The sequence below is a fragment of the Benincasa hispida genome, chromosome 6, assembly GCF_009727055.1.
Source record: "Benincasa hispida cultivar B227 chromosome 6, ASM972705v1, whole genome shotgun sequence".
In the NCBI taxonomy this organism is placed as follows: Eukaryota; Viridiplantae; Streptophyta; class Magnoliopsida; order Cucurbitales; family Cucurbitaceae; genus Benincasa; species Benincasa hispida.
This window is the reverse complement of record NC_052354.1, coordinates 14,802,039-14,821,374: the sequence shown is the minus strand read 5'-3', so window position 1 is coordinate 14,821,374 and position 19,336 is coordinate 14,802,039. Positions and strand designations below refer to the sequence as shown.

General features: G+C 36.7%; 1 protein-coding gene across 1 annotated transcript; it reads left to right on the top strand.

Moving 5' to 3' along the window:
- Positions 1-4,128: 4,128 nt before the first annotated feature.
- On the top strand, positions 4,129-18,913 carry LOC120079705. Its single transcript, XM_039034032.1, has 9 exons — positions 4,129-4,601; positions 4,995-5,153; positions 5,787-5,873; positions 6,025-6,120; positions 13,240-13,332; positions 13,417-13,560; positions 15,233-15,340; positions 18,084-18,135; positions 18,224-18,913. Exons 1-9 carry the CDS (start codon positions 4,257-4,259, stop codon positions 18,250-18,252), a joined length of 1,113 nt encoding a protein of 370 aa, XP_038889960.1. The 5' UTR covers positions 4,129-4,256; the 3' UTR covers positions 18,253-18,913.
- The last annotated feature ends 423 nt before the right edge of the window (positions 18,914-19,336 follow it).

The window sequence follows — 19,336 nt, the reverse complement described above, 5'->3', positions numbered from 1 at the left end:
ACAGAAACTTCATTCCCGGTCAAAACACACAGCAAAACAACAGAAATCAAGCTCCAAGGCCGATGTTTGTTAACCAACACCCACCACTCAATCAAGCCCTGATGGCAGCCCACACCAATTCCTGGCCACCCCTGAATCTGTTGCTGATCTCGGATGGTATATGGACAGTGGAGCTTCCAATCATGTCACTAGTGATCCAAACAACATGACCTACTCATTTGAATATGGAGGTACTAAAAAAGTGACAATAGGTAATGAAAGTACTCTTCCCATTTCTCATATTGGTTCTTGTTTTTTAGTGACTGACACTGGTTTGCTAACTTGGAAAATGTTTTATATGTACCTGAAATAGCTAAGAATCTAATCAGTGTTTCAAAGTTAGCTAAGGATAATAAGATGGCTATTGAATTCTTTGATGACTGCTGTTTTGTTAAGGATATCCATACGGGCAAGGTGGTGTTGAAGGGGGAACTCAGTGAAGGATTATATAAGTTGAAAGCAGAAAGAGCCGCTGGTAGTACATTGAAGTTGAATAGTCCCTGCTTAATAAAGGATGGTAAAATAATGGCTTGTTTTACTGTTACTCAAAGTAGTAGTGTTAATGTAGTTGTGTCCAAGGAAGTTTTGCATAGAAGACTTGGACATCCATCTCTAAAGGTCATGAATGATGTAGTCAAAAAATGTAAACTGCCAGTGAAAGTCAATGGAGTTTTTGTTTTCTGTGAAGCATGCAAGTATGGCAAGTCTCATGATCTTCCCTTTTCAAACTCTTCATCTCATGCATCCTCACCCTTTGATCTAGTGCATTCTGATTTATGGGGCCCTACACCAGTAATGTCATCTGATGGTTATCGCTACTATGTTCATTTTCTCGATGACTTTAGTAGGTTTGCTTGGATATATCCATTAAAATTAAAAAGTGATATCTATGCTGCCTTTACTTACTTTCTCAATATGGTGAAAACTCAGTTTGGAACAACCATAAAAGCTTTTCAAACAGATAATGGAGGAGAATTTAAAAGAATACATCAATTGTGTAACACTATAGGGGTTAATTCAAGACTATCCTATCCATATACTTTTGCACAAAATGGCCAGGTTGAAAGGAAACATAGACACATTGTCGAAATGGGGTTAACTCTACTAACTCAAGCCTCAATGCCCCTAAGTTTCTGGTGGGATGCATTCATGACCTCTAATTTCATTATTAATGGACTACCCTCCTAAGTTTTAAAAGGAAAGTCACCAATGGAAACACTTCTTTATAAAAAATTGAACTTCTCTGAATTAAGAATCTTTGGCTGTGCTTGCTATTCCTATCTAAGACCATACAACAATCAAAAGTTTCAATACAAATCAGAAAAATGTGTGTATTTAGGGCCTAGTCTAGTTCACAAAGATCACAAATGTCTCATTCAATCGGGAAAAACTATAGTATCAAGGCATGTTGAATTTGATGAAACATTTTTTCCTTTTGTTTTAGGTTTTGAGCAGCATCAGTGCAGCCCCAACCTACTGTAAAAAAAATCCCTCATTTATCCACCACCACCTTGGCATGATCAACCGCCCTGCTACCCACCTCTACAAATCAGTACCGAAAACCCTTCACCCCCAACAAATCCTCCAGTCTCATCAAACAACCCATGTCCAATTCCTTCCAGACTTGTATCAAGCCTATCTTCTTCTGACCCATCCACCACATCCTCATCCAAATCAGTAACCCAATCTCCAGCTCAATCACATACCTCACCACTGCCTCAAATATCAAACCTGTTGCCCCTGTCCAGCCTCTCACCATCCTCGTCCTCCAACTATACAAATTCACCCTCTCCTGAAGGCCAAAGCTCCTATGCACCACCTGCACCTCCTGGCCACCCGATGATTACCCGTGCCAAGGCTAGAATTTTTAAGCTGAAAATATGGATGACAAAAACCCAGCTCGTGACTGCATCCTCACTGAACTTACAAAGATAAATGATGCACTGGCCACTCCAGCTTGAAAAAATGCTATAGACTTGGAGATTCAAGCTCTAGCCAAGAACCATACATGGGACCTAGTGCCAGCCCCTCCTCACAAGACTATTGTTGGTTGCCGGTGGGTGTTCAGAATCAAGAGGAACTCAGATGGCTCCATCCAAAGGCACAAAGCTCGACTTGTTGCGAAGGGGTTCCATCAAAGTCCTGGCGTAGATTTCTTTGAAACCTTCAGCCCTGTGGTCAAAGCCACCACCATCAGAGTCATTCTAACATTTGTTGTCTCCTATGACTGGCACATTCGACAACTAAACTTCAATAACACATTTCTCAATGGCCATCTGGAAGAAGACGTATATATGTCTTAATCGCCAGGGTATGTTAATCAATTTATGCCCAATCATGTATGTAGGCTGCGTAAAGCTATCTATGGGCTGAAGCAAGCTCCCCGAGCTTGGAACACCACACTCAAAGACACTCTACACTCGTGGGGTTTCATTAGTAGCCATGCTGATACTTCTCTACTCATTTATAAGAAAGGTTCAACCATTATTCTCATGTTGATTTATGTGGACAATGTAATAATTACAGGTAACAGTCCCCATCTCATCAACAATAATATTGCTCGGCTAGACAAAGCGTTTACCCTTAAAGACCTTGGTCTAGTTAGTTATTTTCTTGGAATTCAAGCCTCTCGTGGCAGTTTAGGTCTTCTTTTAACTCAAACCAAATACATTGATGATCTGCTTTTTCAGTTAGACCTGACACACCTTAAACCAACCCCTACTTCATCTGCTGTAGATAAACACTTCTCTCTATCTGATGGCACCCCGTTACCTAATCCCTTTGTTTATCGAGGCACCATTGGAACACCCCAATATCTCACCTCCATCCGACCGGACATCGCTTATATTGTTAACCATCTTAGTCAATTCCTGAAGCAACCAACCGATGTCCATTGGAAGGGAGTAAAGAGAGTTCTTCGGTACCTAAGTGGTACCAAACACCATGGCTTACTGATTTCACCAGCAGCAAACCTCACCATAACAACCTTTTCTAATGTGGATTGGGCATTCAATGTTGTTGATCGAAGATCCATAGCTGCCTACTGTGTATACTTGGGCAACACCGCTATCTTTTGGTCCTCTAAGAAGCAAATTGCCGTGGCAAGGTCCAGCACCCAATCCGAATATCGGGCACTCGCTCACGCTTCTGTTGAAATTGTATGGCTAAAACAACTTCTGCTTGAACTTGGCTTCTCCACAACTTCGAAACCAACGTTATGGTGTGACAACATCAGTGCCAGTGCACTAGCCACCAACCCGGTCTTCCATGCCAAAACTAAACACATCGAAATCGACGTTCACTTTGTCCGGGATAAGGTGCTTGAAGTCTGTTACATCCCTTCAGCAGACCAAGTAGCCGACTGTCTCATGAAGCCACTTTCTCACTCTCAATTCTCCTTCCTTCGATCCAAATTCAGAGTAACAGAATTACTCGCTCGTTTGAGGGGGGATGTGAAAGAAAACCATGACCCAACTTCTCAGCCCAACGACCCACAGCCTACAACCCAACTACAAGCAACCCAATGCCTGCCTCTACATAACCGTTGTCCACTGCAGCTGTAAAAATGTTTTGTCTTCTGGACTGTGTATTATGTCATTTATATTGTATAGCTCAATTTAGCCATTCGTTTTGTCCTGTATATAAACATATACCTAGGTTTCTGTAATCATTCATTGAAATATACAAAGAGTAAATTCTCCAGGCTACTTCTTTCTATTGCACTAAATATAGGCTGCCTATTCTTGACTATAACTTCAAAGAGACTGATTGTTTGAGTGGGCATGCTTAGAAATGAGATATTGGGTAGTTTTAGTGAGGAAAATCGAAGAAGGGATGATAATGTATAAATAAGCTATTTCACCTTTTTTTTTTTTTTTTTTAGTTTTTGTTTTTAAAAGGCTAAGTATATTAATACAACTTTTGAAAGTTTATAAAATAAGGTACAAAGTTGAAATGGATAAAAGTTTCGTCCATCTAGAATAACAATTTTTAGAGTTCAAAAGTATTATTGTAGTATTTGAAAGTTCAGGGATATTATTGGAATAAATTACCAACTTTAGGGACATTTTCAATAGTTTAGCCTAAAATAAAATTAGATAGGAGACGGAAAAAAGAAGAAGCTCGAGTTCTTGGAGCTGTGCTTTGAATGGACAAACCTATTGGATGACATTGATTTAAGTTGGGAATTTTCGCAGTTTGTCGAAAACTTCCCTCTGATGAACTGCTTCTCCCAAGTCTCTACCTATACTCGCGCCATTTTCAGAAGGACAACCCTTGTTGCTTCGACCTCCATCAATGGCTACTCTAATTCCTACTGGACCTCAAGCTTTCACAATCACAACGTCGCTGTTAAGGCTACTGCTATAGACTCCTTGTGTTCCAGATTCCGTTTACGTTGCTATTCCTCTCGAAAACTCCGAAAGGCCGCTTCTCCTTCACCCAAGTTAGATTCTGAACCTCCCACGGAATCAGAGATGGGTGACTTCTTTGTCGTTCGAAAGGGGGATATTATTGGAGTATATAAAAGTTTTAGTGATTGTCAGGCGCAAATTGGATCTTCGGTATTCATTTCTTTAGATTTCAGTAGTGATTTTTGCCAAGATTATTGTCGTTGATGTATTTGTTGTTCAGCTACTGGCCTAATTGATTGATTGTTTTCTTGCTTTCTCTGCAAACTTACTGACTAGTCTGCTTTGGTGCTTCTCGGCTTTCTTGCATCAAGTTACATTAGGCTTTTATATTGGTTACATTTAATTGTTTTTGAAGCACTGGTTCAGTGATTGATCAGTTCCTCACTTTCTGTGCGCTGTTTATTGCATAAAGCTTATGTTTTACTTGAGGAGCATAGGTTTTTATTTTTTTTGTTAATTTTATTCAAAGCTGCGGGTTTCTTGTAATTGGTACATACATTAAGTTGATTAAGCTCGGCTTTTATCTTTTCTTTTCTATGGCAGATATGTGATCTTCCTGTTAGCTTGTATAAAGGACACTCATTGCCAAAAGACACTCAGGAATATCTTGCTTCGGTCGGGCTTAAGAATGCTCTGTACACTATTAAAGCTGCAGATATGAGACCTGATCTTTTTGGTTCGCTCGTGCCTTGCACTTTTCATGTATGATGTTTCATTTACTGGAGGATTATTGAGTTAAAAAGTTTCAGAGACCATTTTCTATCTTGTTTATATAAGAAAATGGTAGGAGACAGATAATAACTCTGCTCTTCTAGAATTGTTCAAGCATCCCATTGATTAATATTTTCACATATAGGTTATCCCAGTTTGGTCATTATTGAAGAGGGTGAATTTTACTCCTTTTATCTTCCTTGCCTCATAATTATTAGCATGGGATCACAAGTGTTTTTGGGGAAAGAGCATATTGTTTGTCTTCCTAGGTCACCACTTTGAGTTTATACTTCACGTCCTCCCATACCTTGTCTTTCTATTTTGTAGAGAACATGGTTTCTTGTCTTATAGAAAGAATAATATAACTAGTACAGTTTGAACTTCAAAGTCAGATGTTGAAGGCTGCAAACTACAACCACATGAAACATTTTATACATATTGGTTTTTTCCAATAGCAAAATTAGGATGTTAGGCTTTCAGTGTTGATTTGACGTAGATCCAGTGTTTAGTAGTTGTACTATCAAGAGCATCTATAATATTCCAATCTATCCAATCTCCTTCCTGGACCATCTATTCACTCTAGCATAAGTTTGTATATATTTATAAAATGTTTCTGCTTGCCAGGATGGAGATACTTCTATTAAAGGTGAGGCTTCTGGCCAGGATGCTATAAAGAAGAGACCAAGAGAGGCTATTGTATCGGAAAATATTGTAAGTTGATTTTCATGATATCTTCTAAACTAAAATTTTAACTGAAGCAAATAATGCCTGTATACACTTGCTACACTATTTGATATGCAACTTATGGTTTTTGTTGTCATGCTTGTTTGCTTGTGGTTAATGTAGATTTACATGTTTGCAGGGGTCATCTGTTTTAACTCCTACATCAAAAGATCCCTCGAGGAAACATGTCAAGTTGGAAGATTCCATTGTGTCCCATGCACTGTCCTCTAACCGTGTAAGTCATGGTCTTGGTGATGTCATTATGATTAACCAATTCTCTGAATTACATACTCTTTTCTGTAGCTGAATATATGGGTTCATGTGATTCTGTATTTATTGCCAATGTTGCTGTTAGGTATCTAACACAATATTTCCTGCAAAAGGCAAGTAAACAGCAAACATGTAGCCAAATAACACAAAGAAGTATGAAAATATGTCCAGTGTCACTACCAGTCTCACTGTTTGATTGTCAGTTCTTCAATATACAGAGAGATTTATAAATCTGAACTATGCTCCCTTTGCCTTAGGGGGCGAGATACGATCCCCTAAACTCTAGAGAGAGAGGACTGGTTCCCACTTCATAGACTCACTTCGATACCAAAAACATACCCTACGCACACTCCCCACAACTATAAGAACCCTTAGAACATACAAAAAATGGTCCCCTACTTAATTCCCTTCCTACCCCTTTGTGAATACGTTTTAACAATCAAAGGCCTAACAGTACCCCCTCGGGGTCAAAGGCACCATGTCCTCATGGTGAAAAGAAGGAAACTGCCCCTTCAAGAATTCCATTTGCTTCCCAAGTTACATTAGATGGCAGTTGCCCTTTGCATTGTATGAGCCATTCTTCCATGTTTTTATCTCCATTCCATCTAATCCCAACCACATCTTTTGGTTCAACTTGCCACATCTTTTGGTTCAACTTGCCATTCATATTTCTTCGAAAAGAGAGGAGTACTACAAAGGCTGGTTGGGACCCTATAACTACTTTAACTAGGAAATATGAAAAACATTATGAACAGAGGTATCTGGTGGGAGCTCCAAGCAATAAGCTACCTTTCCCACTCTCTTTAGCACTTTGTAGGGCCCAAAAATTTGGAGGACAACTTCTCACAGCGTTGTTTGGATAACGATTGAGCTAGATCAATTGGTTTTTCAAATAGATTAAGGCTTGATCCTGAGCTAATAATTTATATTCAATGTATCATTTGAAGTCTGCCTATAACCATACTGTATTGACAATGGTGGATGCCTCTCATATACCACATTTTTTTATAGAAACAATTACTTTCATTGAGAAAAAAATAAAAGAATGCAAGGGCCACAGAAAAACAAGACTAAGAAGCCTCTTTAAAGAAAGGGTTTCCAACTAGGTAAGATGCTAGCTAGAGGATAATTACAAAAAGTCTACGAAACCGAAGCCCAAAGAAAAACATGAAACCTCACATAAACCACATTGAACGGAGTCGTATCAATGGTGATATGATACGTCATGTTGTACCAATATTCCGCCCAAGATAGTCACCGTTCCCATTTTTTTGGGTTGTTCACCACTAAAACATCTCAAAAGTGTCTCTAAACAATGATTGACTCATTTAGATTGACCATTGATTCGTGGATGGAATGTGGTACTTCAACGGAGATGTGTATCATGCACTCTTATATAGCTTGGTCCAGAAATGACTAACAAAAGTTTTATCTCGATACGATATAATAGAATTGGGAAAACCATGAAGCCGAACCACCTTTTTACTAAACAAGGCTGCCACTTCCTTGGCTGAGAAGCTTAAATGGCACAAAATGGGTATGCTTACTAAGACGATCAACTACCATGTAATATTATATCTGGCTGACCTTGGCAAGCCTACTATGAAATCCCTCGTGATATCCTTCCACATACGATTTGGAGCCACTAGTGGTTGTAATAAACCAGCTGGAGAGATATCTTCCGACTTGTTCCTCTGACAAATTCCACATTTCTCAACATGAAATTTAACTCCAGATTTCATACATTTCCAAAATAATTCTCTAGTGAGACATTTATAGGTACAAAAAATCTGGAGTGACCCCAGTCACCAAATCATGATACATATGTAAAATGGTGGGAATAAGAGAAGACTTAGTAGATTACATTGAATGCCCTTTATATAATAGCTTACCCTGATGTAGAGAGTATTTGGGATGACTGTCAGGATCTTAAATTAGATCATCCAAGATCATGCACAAATCCAGGTCTAATTCAACCTCCTCTTGTAATATAAGTATAGCCACAACAATGAGAATTGGGGGTTATAAGATAGCTGATTTCGCTGTTGGTGAAGGCATTCTCGATAAAGCTTTAGCTGCCTTATTGAGCAATCTTGGGTGATAAACGATCTCAGTCATATCCGAGAAGCCTTGTGAGCTACTTTTGATATTTTGGTGGAATCTTTTGTTGATTGAGTAAATGTTTGAGGGAACACCAATCTGTTTGAACAACAAACTTCTAGCCCAACAGGTAGTGTCTCCATTTTTAAATAGCTAACACAAGATGATCTTTGATAGTCTTCTATTTATTTATTTTTTAACACTATAATACTATAGCACTATAACACTGTATACATATTTATTTGTTTTATGAAAACAACTTTCATTGAGAAAGAATAGAACACGAGCATACAAAAAAAAAAGCCCCCCTCCAAAGAAAAAAAAAGCAGCACCCTTTAAATAAATGGAATCCAATAGTGCACAATAGTGCCTAAAGAGTAGTTACAAAAGGTCTTCGAAATCAAAGCCCACAAAGATGCATGAAAACAGACAAGGTGGATTAAACCAAACTCTAGTTTTGAATCAAAATGAATCTCTCCTCTAAGTGAGAGAGAGGTGCTTTATTTATAGGGAAAATGCTTACAGATATACTGAATAATAGCTAACTAACATGTAACTCACTGTTTTTTAACTAACTCTTATTCTAACTTCCTTACAAATACTTCTCATTACACCACAAGAAACCAAATCTCCGAAGGATTCCTTTCCAAACTTCTAAACACCCTTCTATTCTGCTCCCCCCAAAGACCCATAAAATTGCGCACTCCCGCAAACTATAAAAAACGACCTTTCTCCTTCCCAAGAGGTGGATTGAGGAATTCCTCAATCATAGCACTAACATGATTATGATGAGCATACATCATGCCAAACGTCTGAAGGAAGGACTCCCAAATACTACTCACACGATCGCAGTGCCAGAGAATATGATAAAATCTTCCTCTGCCTTCCGACAAAGAATGCAACAAAAAGGCCCAATAAATGAGGGAATCTTCCTCATAAGCCGATCCTGTCATACTACGTCCCAAATTACCCTACATGAACCTAGGACAGGCTGCAAGGATAATAGACCCTGGGCATGCAATGGAGCCTACCATCAACTTTTCTTGAACTTGAAACTTAACTTGAATTAAAAATTTAAATATGCGACAGGGTATTGTAAGTGGTAGAGTGACCTTGCTACTACGATCCACTGAGATTTAGCCCATTTTCGCTTCGATTCGTCCCTCTAAAAAAAAAAAAAGTTGAATTAAAAATGGTACTTACACATTCCAACACTGATGTTCTTATCAAAACCATGTATTCCATGCTTGGCTTCATGTAGCGACAAACTGATGAGTCGGGTGGCAGCTTCTGATCAACTAATTCCCGCTGGAACTCAAGAGCAACCTGGTGGGGAAAATTAATTTAAAAGGTTGAGCTAAAAAGGCTAGTGAGTGGTGAGTTAATATTTAAAATAAATTTAGTAGAACTTTCTTCAAAACATATAAAAGTTCATATTTCAGAACAAATCCATTCCGAATGCACGATTAATAACACATTAGAACATTCATAAACATTCTCTTCTAATCATAAACATTAACTTGTAAGAATCTTCACTAAATCTGTACCCCACTTAATCATACTGGCGTATATCAATTTACACAATCAACTTTTTCTTTCCATTCGTGCACGTAGGTCAATATTTACGCCACTGAAACACATTCTGGTGGTGTATCGGGAAACATAATCATATCATTTATGCCTTAAAAACGTATTCTCAAGGTGTATCGGGACATAACCAAATTTGAAACCGAACCGAACCACATATATGCGGTTCTGTTTGAACCAATAAATCGGTTCAGTTCGGTTCAGTTTCACATTTTAAAAAATTCGGTGTCAAACCGAACCGAACCGAACCGTTTCCACTCCTAATTTACATCATGAAAACACACTCAGAGGTGTATCGAGTGATCCATGGGTACAAGATCCAGTGCATATAAAATCACCTTTATCGTAAATCTCATAACTCATAACCTTTAATCGTTCATAAAAACGTGCTTTGTCGTCATTTTGAAACTATTTAGAATAAAACCTACTTTTAACTTTCTTAAACATATAACTTCAACTAAGAATATTATGTTACTGAAAATTCGTAAACCCTTTCTTGAAATCACTGAGTTATTCTTCTAAAACCATACATAATCATGAAATTTCATAATAGTTTTCTATTAATAAAACATTAGAAAATAAACCACTCACAGAGTTATTGTCGATCACACTTCGGATTGTTCGGCATTCAAATTTCGTCCATCCAAATTCCAATTGCAATCTATGTAAAGCTCCAACAATTCCCCTCTTTTAATTCTTCATTTGCCTTCCTTTATTAACTCTCTTCTTCTTACCCCTCTTTCATTCTTTTTCCGGCTTCAGCGAGGGATTTAGGCAAGTTTATAACTTCTTTAAATTATCCAATTATAACCCATCGGCCCAACTGTCATTTTACCACAAACCCAACCCACCCCAACTTGTCACCTATAACTTCCCCAAAACTTTGGCTGATCCTCCTTCTTAGTGTTTTTTTTTTTTTTTTTTTAATCATCATATATTTCTTTTAAAATTTGGCTATTTAATTGTTTATAAGTTAATCTCATTATTTATTTCTTCTTTTTTCCTTATTTAGTTAATTGATTGTTAACTCTTTTTTTTTTCTCGTTTCTTTTTAATCTTAATCCACCTAATTTTACTTCCCATTTAAGTTATAAAGGAAAAAGAAATTTGGGTGTTTACAAATTATTACCCCCTTTTTGAGAATTTTGTCCTTGAAATTCAATCCATCTAGTCGGTACAAGAACGGTGATTAAAATCCACAATTTGAAATTTCCATTTCATTCCTTTGAACCACTAATCACCTTTAAACTTACTATTTCATCCATGTACAACGAAGTCAACTTAGCAACTGTTCTTGATGGTATTAATTCTCCTTTTTTTAACCACAAAAAAGAATATTAATATAACTACACTCATACCTCTTCATTTGTGAACATTCCCTTTTTTGCCCTTGTTTCCGATTCAAATTTTATTTATGCTTCTTACTTTCATTTTTTTTTTTTTTTTTACCAATTTCTTCATCCCACAAAAAATTTCAAAAATAACAACTAAATGTGTACCATATGTACCCAAATACTAAGAGACATAAAACTGGGTCTTATAGATCCATCATGTTAGGACGACCATGAAGAACTTGCCACGTAAAGAACGGAATCTTGATTCTCAAAAGCATCGTAAAGATCGACACACCTAAGGGAGAAGGATTAACCAAACACCAAAAGAAAGACTTGCACAAGAAGTAGCCATCTCGAGTAAAGAAAGAAAAGTAGCCACCTCCGTTGCCTCCTTATCGAAAAGAGAGCAATAGAACCCGAAAGAAAAGGCATAAAAGCTCTAAACCACATAAGAAAGTCAATAATAAAATGATTTTTGAGAGATGACATATGATACAAATGTGGGAACAAAACACAAAGAGGTCTTTCCTCCACTCAAGGATCTTCCCAAAAGTACATGTCCCTCCTCACTTCCACCATATAGTGAATCAAGGGAGCAAAAGAAGGGAACTCTTTTGCAATATCTTTCCACAAATTCCGGTTAGTGCCTTTGACCCCCTTGGTTAATCACTCGAAAGGATGGGGGCCATGTTTACTGACGATAATCCTACGCCACAAAGATTTGGGCTCAGAGGGAAAACGATACATCCATTTGGCTAACAGAGCTTTGTTATGCACCCTAAGATTTACCAACTTCAAGAGCCCCCAAGGACTCCGCTTCCCGATAACCTCCCAACTAACCAAATGCGCCCACTTGCTTTTCCCTTCTTCAAACCCTTCCTAGAGAAAATCGTGCATCAACCTCTCCAGATTCTTACACACCTTGCACACACCTTGCACAGGGCTCTGAAAAGAGAAGAAATAAACCGAAATACCACTCAAAACCAATTTTATCAAAGTCAGCCTTCCAGCTTTTGAAAAGAAGCTTTTCCAAAAAGCTAACCTACTTCGAACTTTATCAATCACGGGATCCCAGAAAGTAGAATTAGGGTAACTCCCAAGAGGGAGAACTAAGATAAGTAGAGAGGACTCCCAGTTAGGTTTTTGACACAATACGTCCTGCAAAAGACATGTAGACAGCAAATAGTCAGCCAAATAACACAAAGAAGGATGAAAGGTTCCAGTCTCACTGTTCTATTGAGAGTTCTTCATTATACAGAGAGATTTATGAATCTGGGAGAGCAACTATGCTCCCTATGCCTGATACAATCCCCTGAACTCTAGAGAGAGAGGGATGGTTCCCACTTCTCATATACTCACTCCAATACCAAAAACATACCCTTCGCACATACTTCCCACAGCTATAAGAACCCTGAGAATGTACAACAAAATGGCCTCCCCTCCCCCTTTATAACCATACTTAATTCCCTTCCTACCCCTTCGTAAATACATTTTAGCTATGGAGGGCCTAACAGTTGCTTAAGTGGTTCTTAGCGGTTGATTAAAAGAAAAGTAAATTTCTACATTTGTTTGTTGTCCTATAAGTCATATCAATTCTTATTTAGTCTTTTTTAGTTAGGAAGTAATTTCTGCTTTTAAAACTAGTTATGTATTTGATTCTATCCTTGTGTTCCTGTAACATCATCCAAAACATGCTAGCTCAGTAAACCTTCAGAATTTTCACATCATCTGTTGAAGTCATCAATCTCTATGATCATTGTTAACGGGTCTTTCATATACAAAGTATAATTAGGGGTCTGAACTATTGATTGTAATTTCCAAAATGAAACTAACAAATGGTTTGTGGTCCCCTGATGATAATCATATTTTGTACAAAAAAATTGAGGATGCAAACAAGTGGAATCTCTTTTTTGTTTTGTTTCTAAACCAAGTGCTAATCACGCTTTGATTTCATTGTCTAGATTCTGAAATGGTCTTTCCATTACAAAGGAACAGAATCTCGGAATTCAAATTATCAACTTACTCGACAGATTCTAATTGTCATAATAATATTTCATGTACAGGAATCTTGCTTTCTAGAATTCGATGGTGCCTCAAAGGGAAATCCTGGACAAGCTGGGGCAGGAGCTGTTCTGCGAGCTCATGATGGGAGTGTGGTATACATTCTTCCTTTAAGAACCCACACTAACGTATTTATTCTTATTAATGTGTATCTAATCTATTTCTCTCCCTTGAAATAGATATGTAGACTGCGTGAAGGCCTAGGTATAGCAACCAACAACGTTGCTGAATATCGAGCTATTCTTTTAGGGTTGAAGTATGCACTTCAGAAAGGGTTCACTAGGATTCACGTCCAAGGTGACTCCAAACTTGTCTGTATGCAGGTTGGTTAAAATTTTTTTACCTTACAATTTTTTTTTCTTGTCAACTTATTTCTTCTCGTGTCTACACATTGTAAACTTGTTAACTAATGTTTTAAAAAGCTATTGAGGCTTACGCCTCAAGGCAAGGCTCTAAGTTTTAGCCTTGAGACTTACACCTTTGTTGAACCATAAGAGGCTTATGCCTCTCACAAAAGAGGCTTGCGCCTTTGTGAAAATGTATTGAGGCTTAAAATCTCTATGCCTCGCCTAGTGATTAGAAAAATACTAGTGAATTGCCCAAATTCTTCAAAAATATTAAGGTTTGAGTTGTGACAATTTGAAGTAGGACTATTTTTACCGTTGTGACCTTGTGAACGTTGAAGGCAAACATTTATAGTATAAATCAATCCTATTAATGATAATAGTAGTAGAAGAGATGATGAAAATGGTCCTTTTAGTATTTTTTTATTAAGTGAAAATTGTGGGGTTGAGTTTCTTTTTACACCTTTATATGATTATCATGTTTAGCAGTACTTGATATCAATTTAGGTTTTGTAAAATGTTTTTAATTTACTCTTTGAGGCCTTATGCCTCACACCGCCTCGAAGCTTACACCTCGCATCTTGAAGAGGAAAGGCCTCAAGGCTACATTTATCCTTTTAATACATTGTTGGTAAGTAGGTTTCTTTTTGTCCTGATATATTTCGGAAAAATTCAGAGGGATGGGTTTAGTGGTTGATCTTAGGAGTTGGCAAGAATCTCAAAGCTGAAAACTTTGTATTTTAAAAGATTCTTTTTTTATCAAGCCTTGTTAAATTATTATATTGTAAGAATAATTTGTACTGAAAGGAAATAATTAGTCCAAACTTTAAGAAGGCTAATATTGTCATTTCTGATATGAGGAACTTCCTGATAGTATCCCTGGCCCTAGCTTGCAATCTCTATGAAAAGACTATTTCATTGGGGATTGTACTTGCTCTTCTTCCAAGGAAGGGAAGGAGACTCAACTTCCTTTTTTCAATGCGACTGCTCGACTTTCACCCTAACCCAATTAGGCAGGAACATTAGACGAAAGCACTCCAATTGGCAAATGCAAAATGAAGTTATAGAACTTTTGCTTAAAACATTCTGATTCTTAAAACTTTTGCTTGCTATCTATTGCTCCTTTTGTCAATACATGGGATAAAACTTTACTACAGTGGAACAATTTTCTGGTTATTCGCATTGACGAAAAACATTTCCTCTATTGGGATGTTAACAGCTCTCGTCTTTGAGTTGAAAAGTATATCGTCAATGTAGCTTCTTCCATATATGAGTTCTTTTGAATGTACAGCATTGGTTTTTGTGGATCAGCATTGTGATGTCTCATTAAGAATTTGAACCAAAAACAGTTCTTATATGGAGTTAGAAAATTACTATGCATATTTGATGTATCCAGCTATGTCTTTTGGTAGGTTTATATTCAATTTCTCATCCTCGGTTTCTTTCTCTAGTAGAATGGTTTTGCAGCAATACATTGTTTATGTGGATATTTAATATTAGGGATTTCTAAAACTGGAGTGAACCTGCAAGTGTTTTGTAATTGTCAACCTCGATATATCAAAAGCAACCCTATCTGATAGATCCACCTCTGTGCAAGCAGCTGGATCCATCTGTTTTTTGATTTCATGTATCTGCATATTTCATTGAACAGGTTCAAGGTTTATGGAAGGTAAAAAATGAGAATATCTCTGAGTTATGTAATGAAGTTATCAAGCTGAAGGATAAATTTCTCTCCTTCGAGATCAATCATGTACTAAGGGTCAGTACCATTAACTCTTCTCTATTTGCGTCTCTAACAATGTGGTTTAGTTGGTTTCTATATATTATTGTTTCGAAAATTACACTTTTGATCCCAAAGGTTCGGTTTAGGTTTAGACATTTGGGTCCTTAAATTTTGACATTCAGTAATTTTGTCCAGGAAGTTTGTAGGTAGCACCATTCGTCCATCCATCAGGTTTTCGTTAATTCGAAGGTTGATGTGGCACCTACTTTTATTAAAAAAATATTTTTCTCAATTTTTTAATCATTAGATAAAAAAAATTTACTTTTTATTTATTTTTCTCTCCTCTCTTTCTTTTCTCTCTCTCTCTCCTCCTGTCTTCCTCCTTCCATTCGGACCAGCCACTGTTAGTCAGTGTCATTTTTCTTTTTTCCATTTTCTTTCATCCCAAATCTTCCCCCTTCTTTCATCTAAAATCATTGAATGAATTGAACGAAGGGAGCTTTCCCCTTTCCTTTAAGATTTTTTCTTCTTCCTCCTTTATTTATTATTATTATTTTTATTTATTTTTTATTTTTTTATATTTTAAAAAAAGGAATGAACAAATAGTGAAGATTTGGTAGATGGTGTTTTTTTAGAATTTTGAGGTGTTTGGGACTGAGGTTGCTTGAGGTTGTTTTTGTTCCATTCTATGGCATTTCTCCTTTCTGTTCCAGATGTGGAATGTTGTTTCTGTTCTTTTTTTTTTTTTTGGGTGAAGACCGGGAAGAAGGGAGAAGAGGGGAAAAGAGGGCAAAGGAAGGAGAAACCGAAATGAAGGAAAGGAAAAGAAAGCAAAAAGGTTGGGATGTATATGGATCGGGTTGGTCAATAAAACCCACACAACCCAACCACGTACACGCCTACTTATATGACAATTGTCGACAGTCTCCAATGGCCACTGATTAGAGGTAGCAAACAAAGATGAAGGAGAAGGGAGATTTTTTACTAATAAAAATCATAATTATTTCGATTAAAAAATTAGAAAACTGTTTTTTAATTAAAAATTAGTGTCACGGCAACTTTCCGATAGTGGTTAATAGAAAATTTGACAGGGGGACCGAGAGTGCTATTAAAAAGAGTTTGAAAACTGAAAGATACAAATTCAACCTCTACCCAACCTCGACATCAAGAACCATAAGTGTATTTTTCCCTTATTGTTTCTTGTGCTCTTAAGAATTCAGTGTAGGATGTAGGCTCTTTACCACTTTTACTTTTGTTGATTTATTGTTATGATTATTAATGGCTCGATTTCATCAATACTTAACTTGTCTTAACTCTTCCCGTACAAATATAGGCTTATACTGCAAAACCTTATTCTAGTTCAGTTTTTTGATAAATCAGTTATCATATGTCAAATTAGGAGGAAAAAAAAAAAAAAAAAACGAAAGAAAGAATACAGCATATAAAGAAACCAAGTTGACAAAAAGGGAGCTCAACTTGAGGAACGAACTCCAACTATACAAAATAGTGCCTATAGAATAATTACAAGAGGACTTCAAAATCGAAACCTAAAGATATAAACCTCCCTTCTTGTTTATGAACGCATGTATACCTTTTTTTTTTTTTTAATCTTGGTGTAATTCACTCATTTCTTCTATGACTACAATCTTATTACCCTAGGTTTTTTTTGAAATAGAAACATAACTTTTCATTGATGTAATGAAAAAAATCTAATGCTTAAGGTACAAGAAACATAAGAGCAAAGATACAATAAAATATAGTCTTAGGATTAACGGATACACCCAGCTATCTCAACTAGATTGACACAATCTTAGCACCATCATCATATCCTTATCCAATTAAGACATGTCTTGAATAGAGTAATCCAAAAAAAGCTTTGATTGGGATCTCCAAGAAGCTAGTAAAGGAGTACATCCAACGATCCGTCCAATCCAAAGACTTGTCATGAAATACTCTTTGATTGCATTCAAACCAAATTTCTGAGATTAAAGCTTTAACCACATTAGACCAAAGAATTTGAGCTTTCAAAGATAGGAGAGGGCCAACTAAAATTTGATGCATGTTTTCTTTGGTAGACTTCCCGAAAACCCAAGATAAATTGAAGAAGGAAAAAATCTTCCACCAACATTTGGTTGTATATGAAGATTCAAACAATAAGGAAATTGCTTTGTGTAATCTAATATGAAATTTTGATGGAGCGTTTCTCACTTAAGGGGAAAAAAAAAAAAGAATAAAGAAGAAAAAAAGAAACATGCAAAATGAAGTCTAGAGGGAAACATGAAATCTAATAAGGGGCCAAACATGACTAGGATCCCTCTCCAACCCTCTTAACACTTGATTATTTTGCTCACCCCAAAGATTCCACAAAATAGCACTTTAACAAACCCAAAAAAATGACCATTCTCATGAAAGGGCAGATGAAGGAAGAATTCTCCAATAATATCACCATTTTTCTTGTGCCAAGCTAGCAAGAAACCAAACATTTGAAAGAAATGATTTCACATGGATTTCGCAAATTTACATCTCCAAAGAATGTGATCAAACTCCTTTGCCTTCCAACGGAGAATACAACAATAACACATGATCTAGTTAATACCAATCTTAAAACTGTCCTTGTGAGTATTTCATTGAAGAATGAGAAATCGTGCTTACCTGAGGTGATGTACTCAATGGAATTGGATTTGAATCTTTGCGACCATTGGATCTGTTTTCTTATTCGTTGATATTCTTACTCATACATTCTTTGAAATTCTGACATTCTGTCTTTCATCCTGGAAAGAATCTAAACTCAGAAGCCGATGCTCAAGCGAACTTGGCTATCACTTTAGCTGGTAATACTTATTAAAAATAGTTTTAGTAACTGTATCTTGGATTTGCCTTAAGGCTCATGTGTAAATAAGGTGGTCCTTCCTATTGCAGACGGTGAAGTCCAGGAGTTTGAGGATTAATTGTTAGAACCGACGGCAGGATATATCTTGCAGCATATAGCAAGATCTTTTGAGGAATGCATTGCATTTGTAGGCCAATGCTTTGTATGCTACTATTCTTTTCCCAAGGTTGCCAAGAACTTTGGACGTTGTTTTGGTCGCACCCTAGGTTTCCGGGCCCTGACTTAGCAAACTGGAATTCTAGTTGTGACAATGGACTCAACAATGCAGAAGTGCATTTTTCCTGCATACGTGGGATAAGAATTGCGCTGATTTGTTCTGTAATTCAATTTCAGTTGAAGGATTATCACTGAAATATTTTATTTATTTTTTTTCATAATGAGAACGGAATGCTCTTTGAGCAGTTATACTCGTACTTATTGTGGAGCCAAGGAGCAACAGTTCAATAGCATTTTTGAGAAGCCTCAAGCAAAGTGAGATTAACAAACTTGGGGCCATTTGGTTTAAAGTTCATTTGAGGACAAGATTTCTGAGTTTGAGTTATTTTATTTTATTTATTTACTTTAAGAAATTTTGGTGGGAGATCTAACCTTTGAATTTAAGAACGGTCGTAGATGCCTTATCCCTGTAATAGGCTAAGATTAGTTTGATCATGTATAAGAATGTTGTTATTGTGAACTTTGATTATTTTACAGAAAGGAAATGTATTGCTCTTTCATCATATTGTTCTGTTTATCTTCCTGTTATTTTTGCTTGAAATAATTTATGTGAGAAACCTATTGTGCTCGTCATATTTTTTCTCAATTAAGAAATGAGTAAATTTTGCATAGGAATAAATTTATGTACCTTTTAGAAATTAACTGTTTGTTAGATATTTTCTCCTTTGTACTTGCTGGCTATATGCATGCCATTTGTCGATAATAAAGTCTGCAAGTTTTATTTAGCTTTGACTCGGATAAGAAATTAGGGTTTTTGAACTTACTCTTCTCATGGCGGAAGTGAAATTCCGGAATATACAAATCCTTCTTCAGCTGGTCTTCACCCTATGAGTTTCTCCACTATTGAACAACATCCCAATCCCTACTTCCTCCATTTGGATAGTACTAGCAACGTCTTGGTTTCTAATCTTTTGACTGAGACAAAC

Excerpts from the sequence above, each read along its gene's own strand:
- LOC120079705 (XM_039034032.1), top strand. The coding sequence starts at position 4,257 with ATGAACTGCTTCTCCCAAGTCTCTACCTATACTCGCGCCATTTTCAGA. Across the intron at positions 5,154-5,786 it reads TCGTGCCTTGCACTTTTCAT|GATGGAGATACTTCTATTAA; the intron begins GTATGATGTTTC and ends TCTGCTTGCCAG. Across the intron at positions 5,874-6,024 it reads CTATTGTATCGGAAAATATT|GGGTCATCTGTTTTAACTCC; the intron begins GTAAGTTGATTT and ends ACATGTTTGCAG.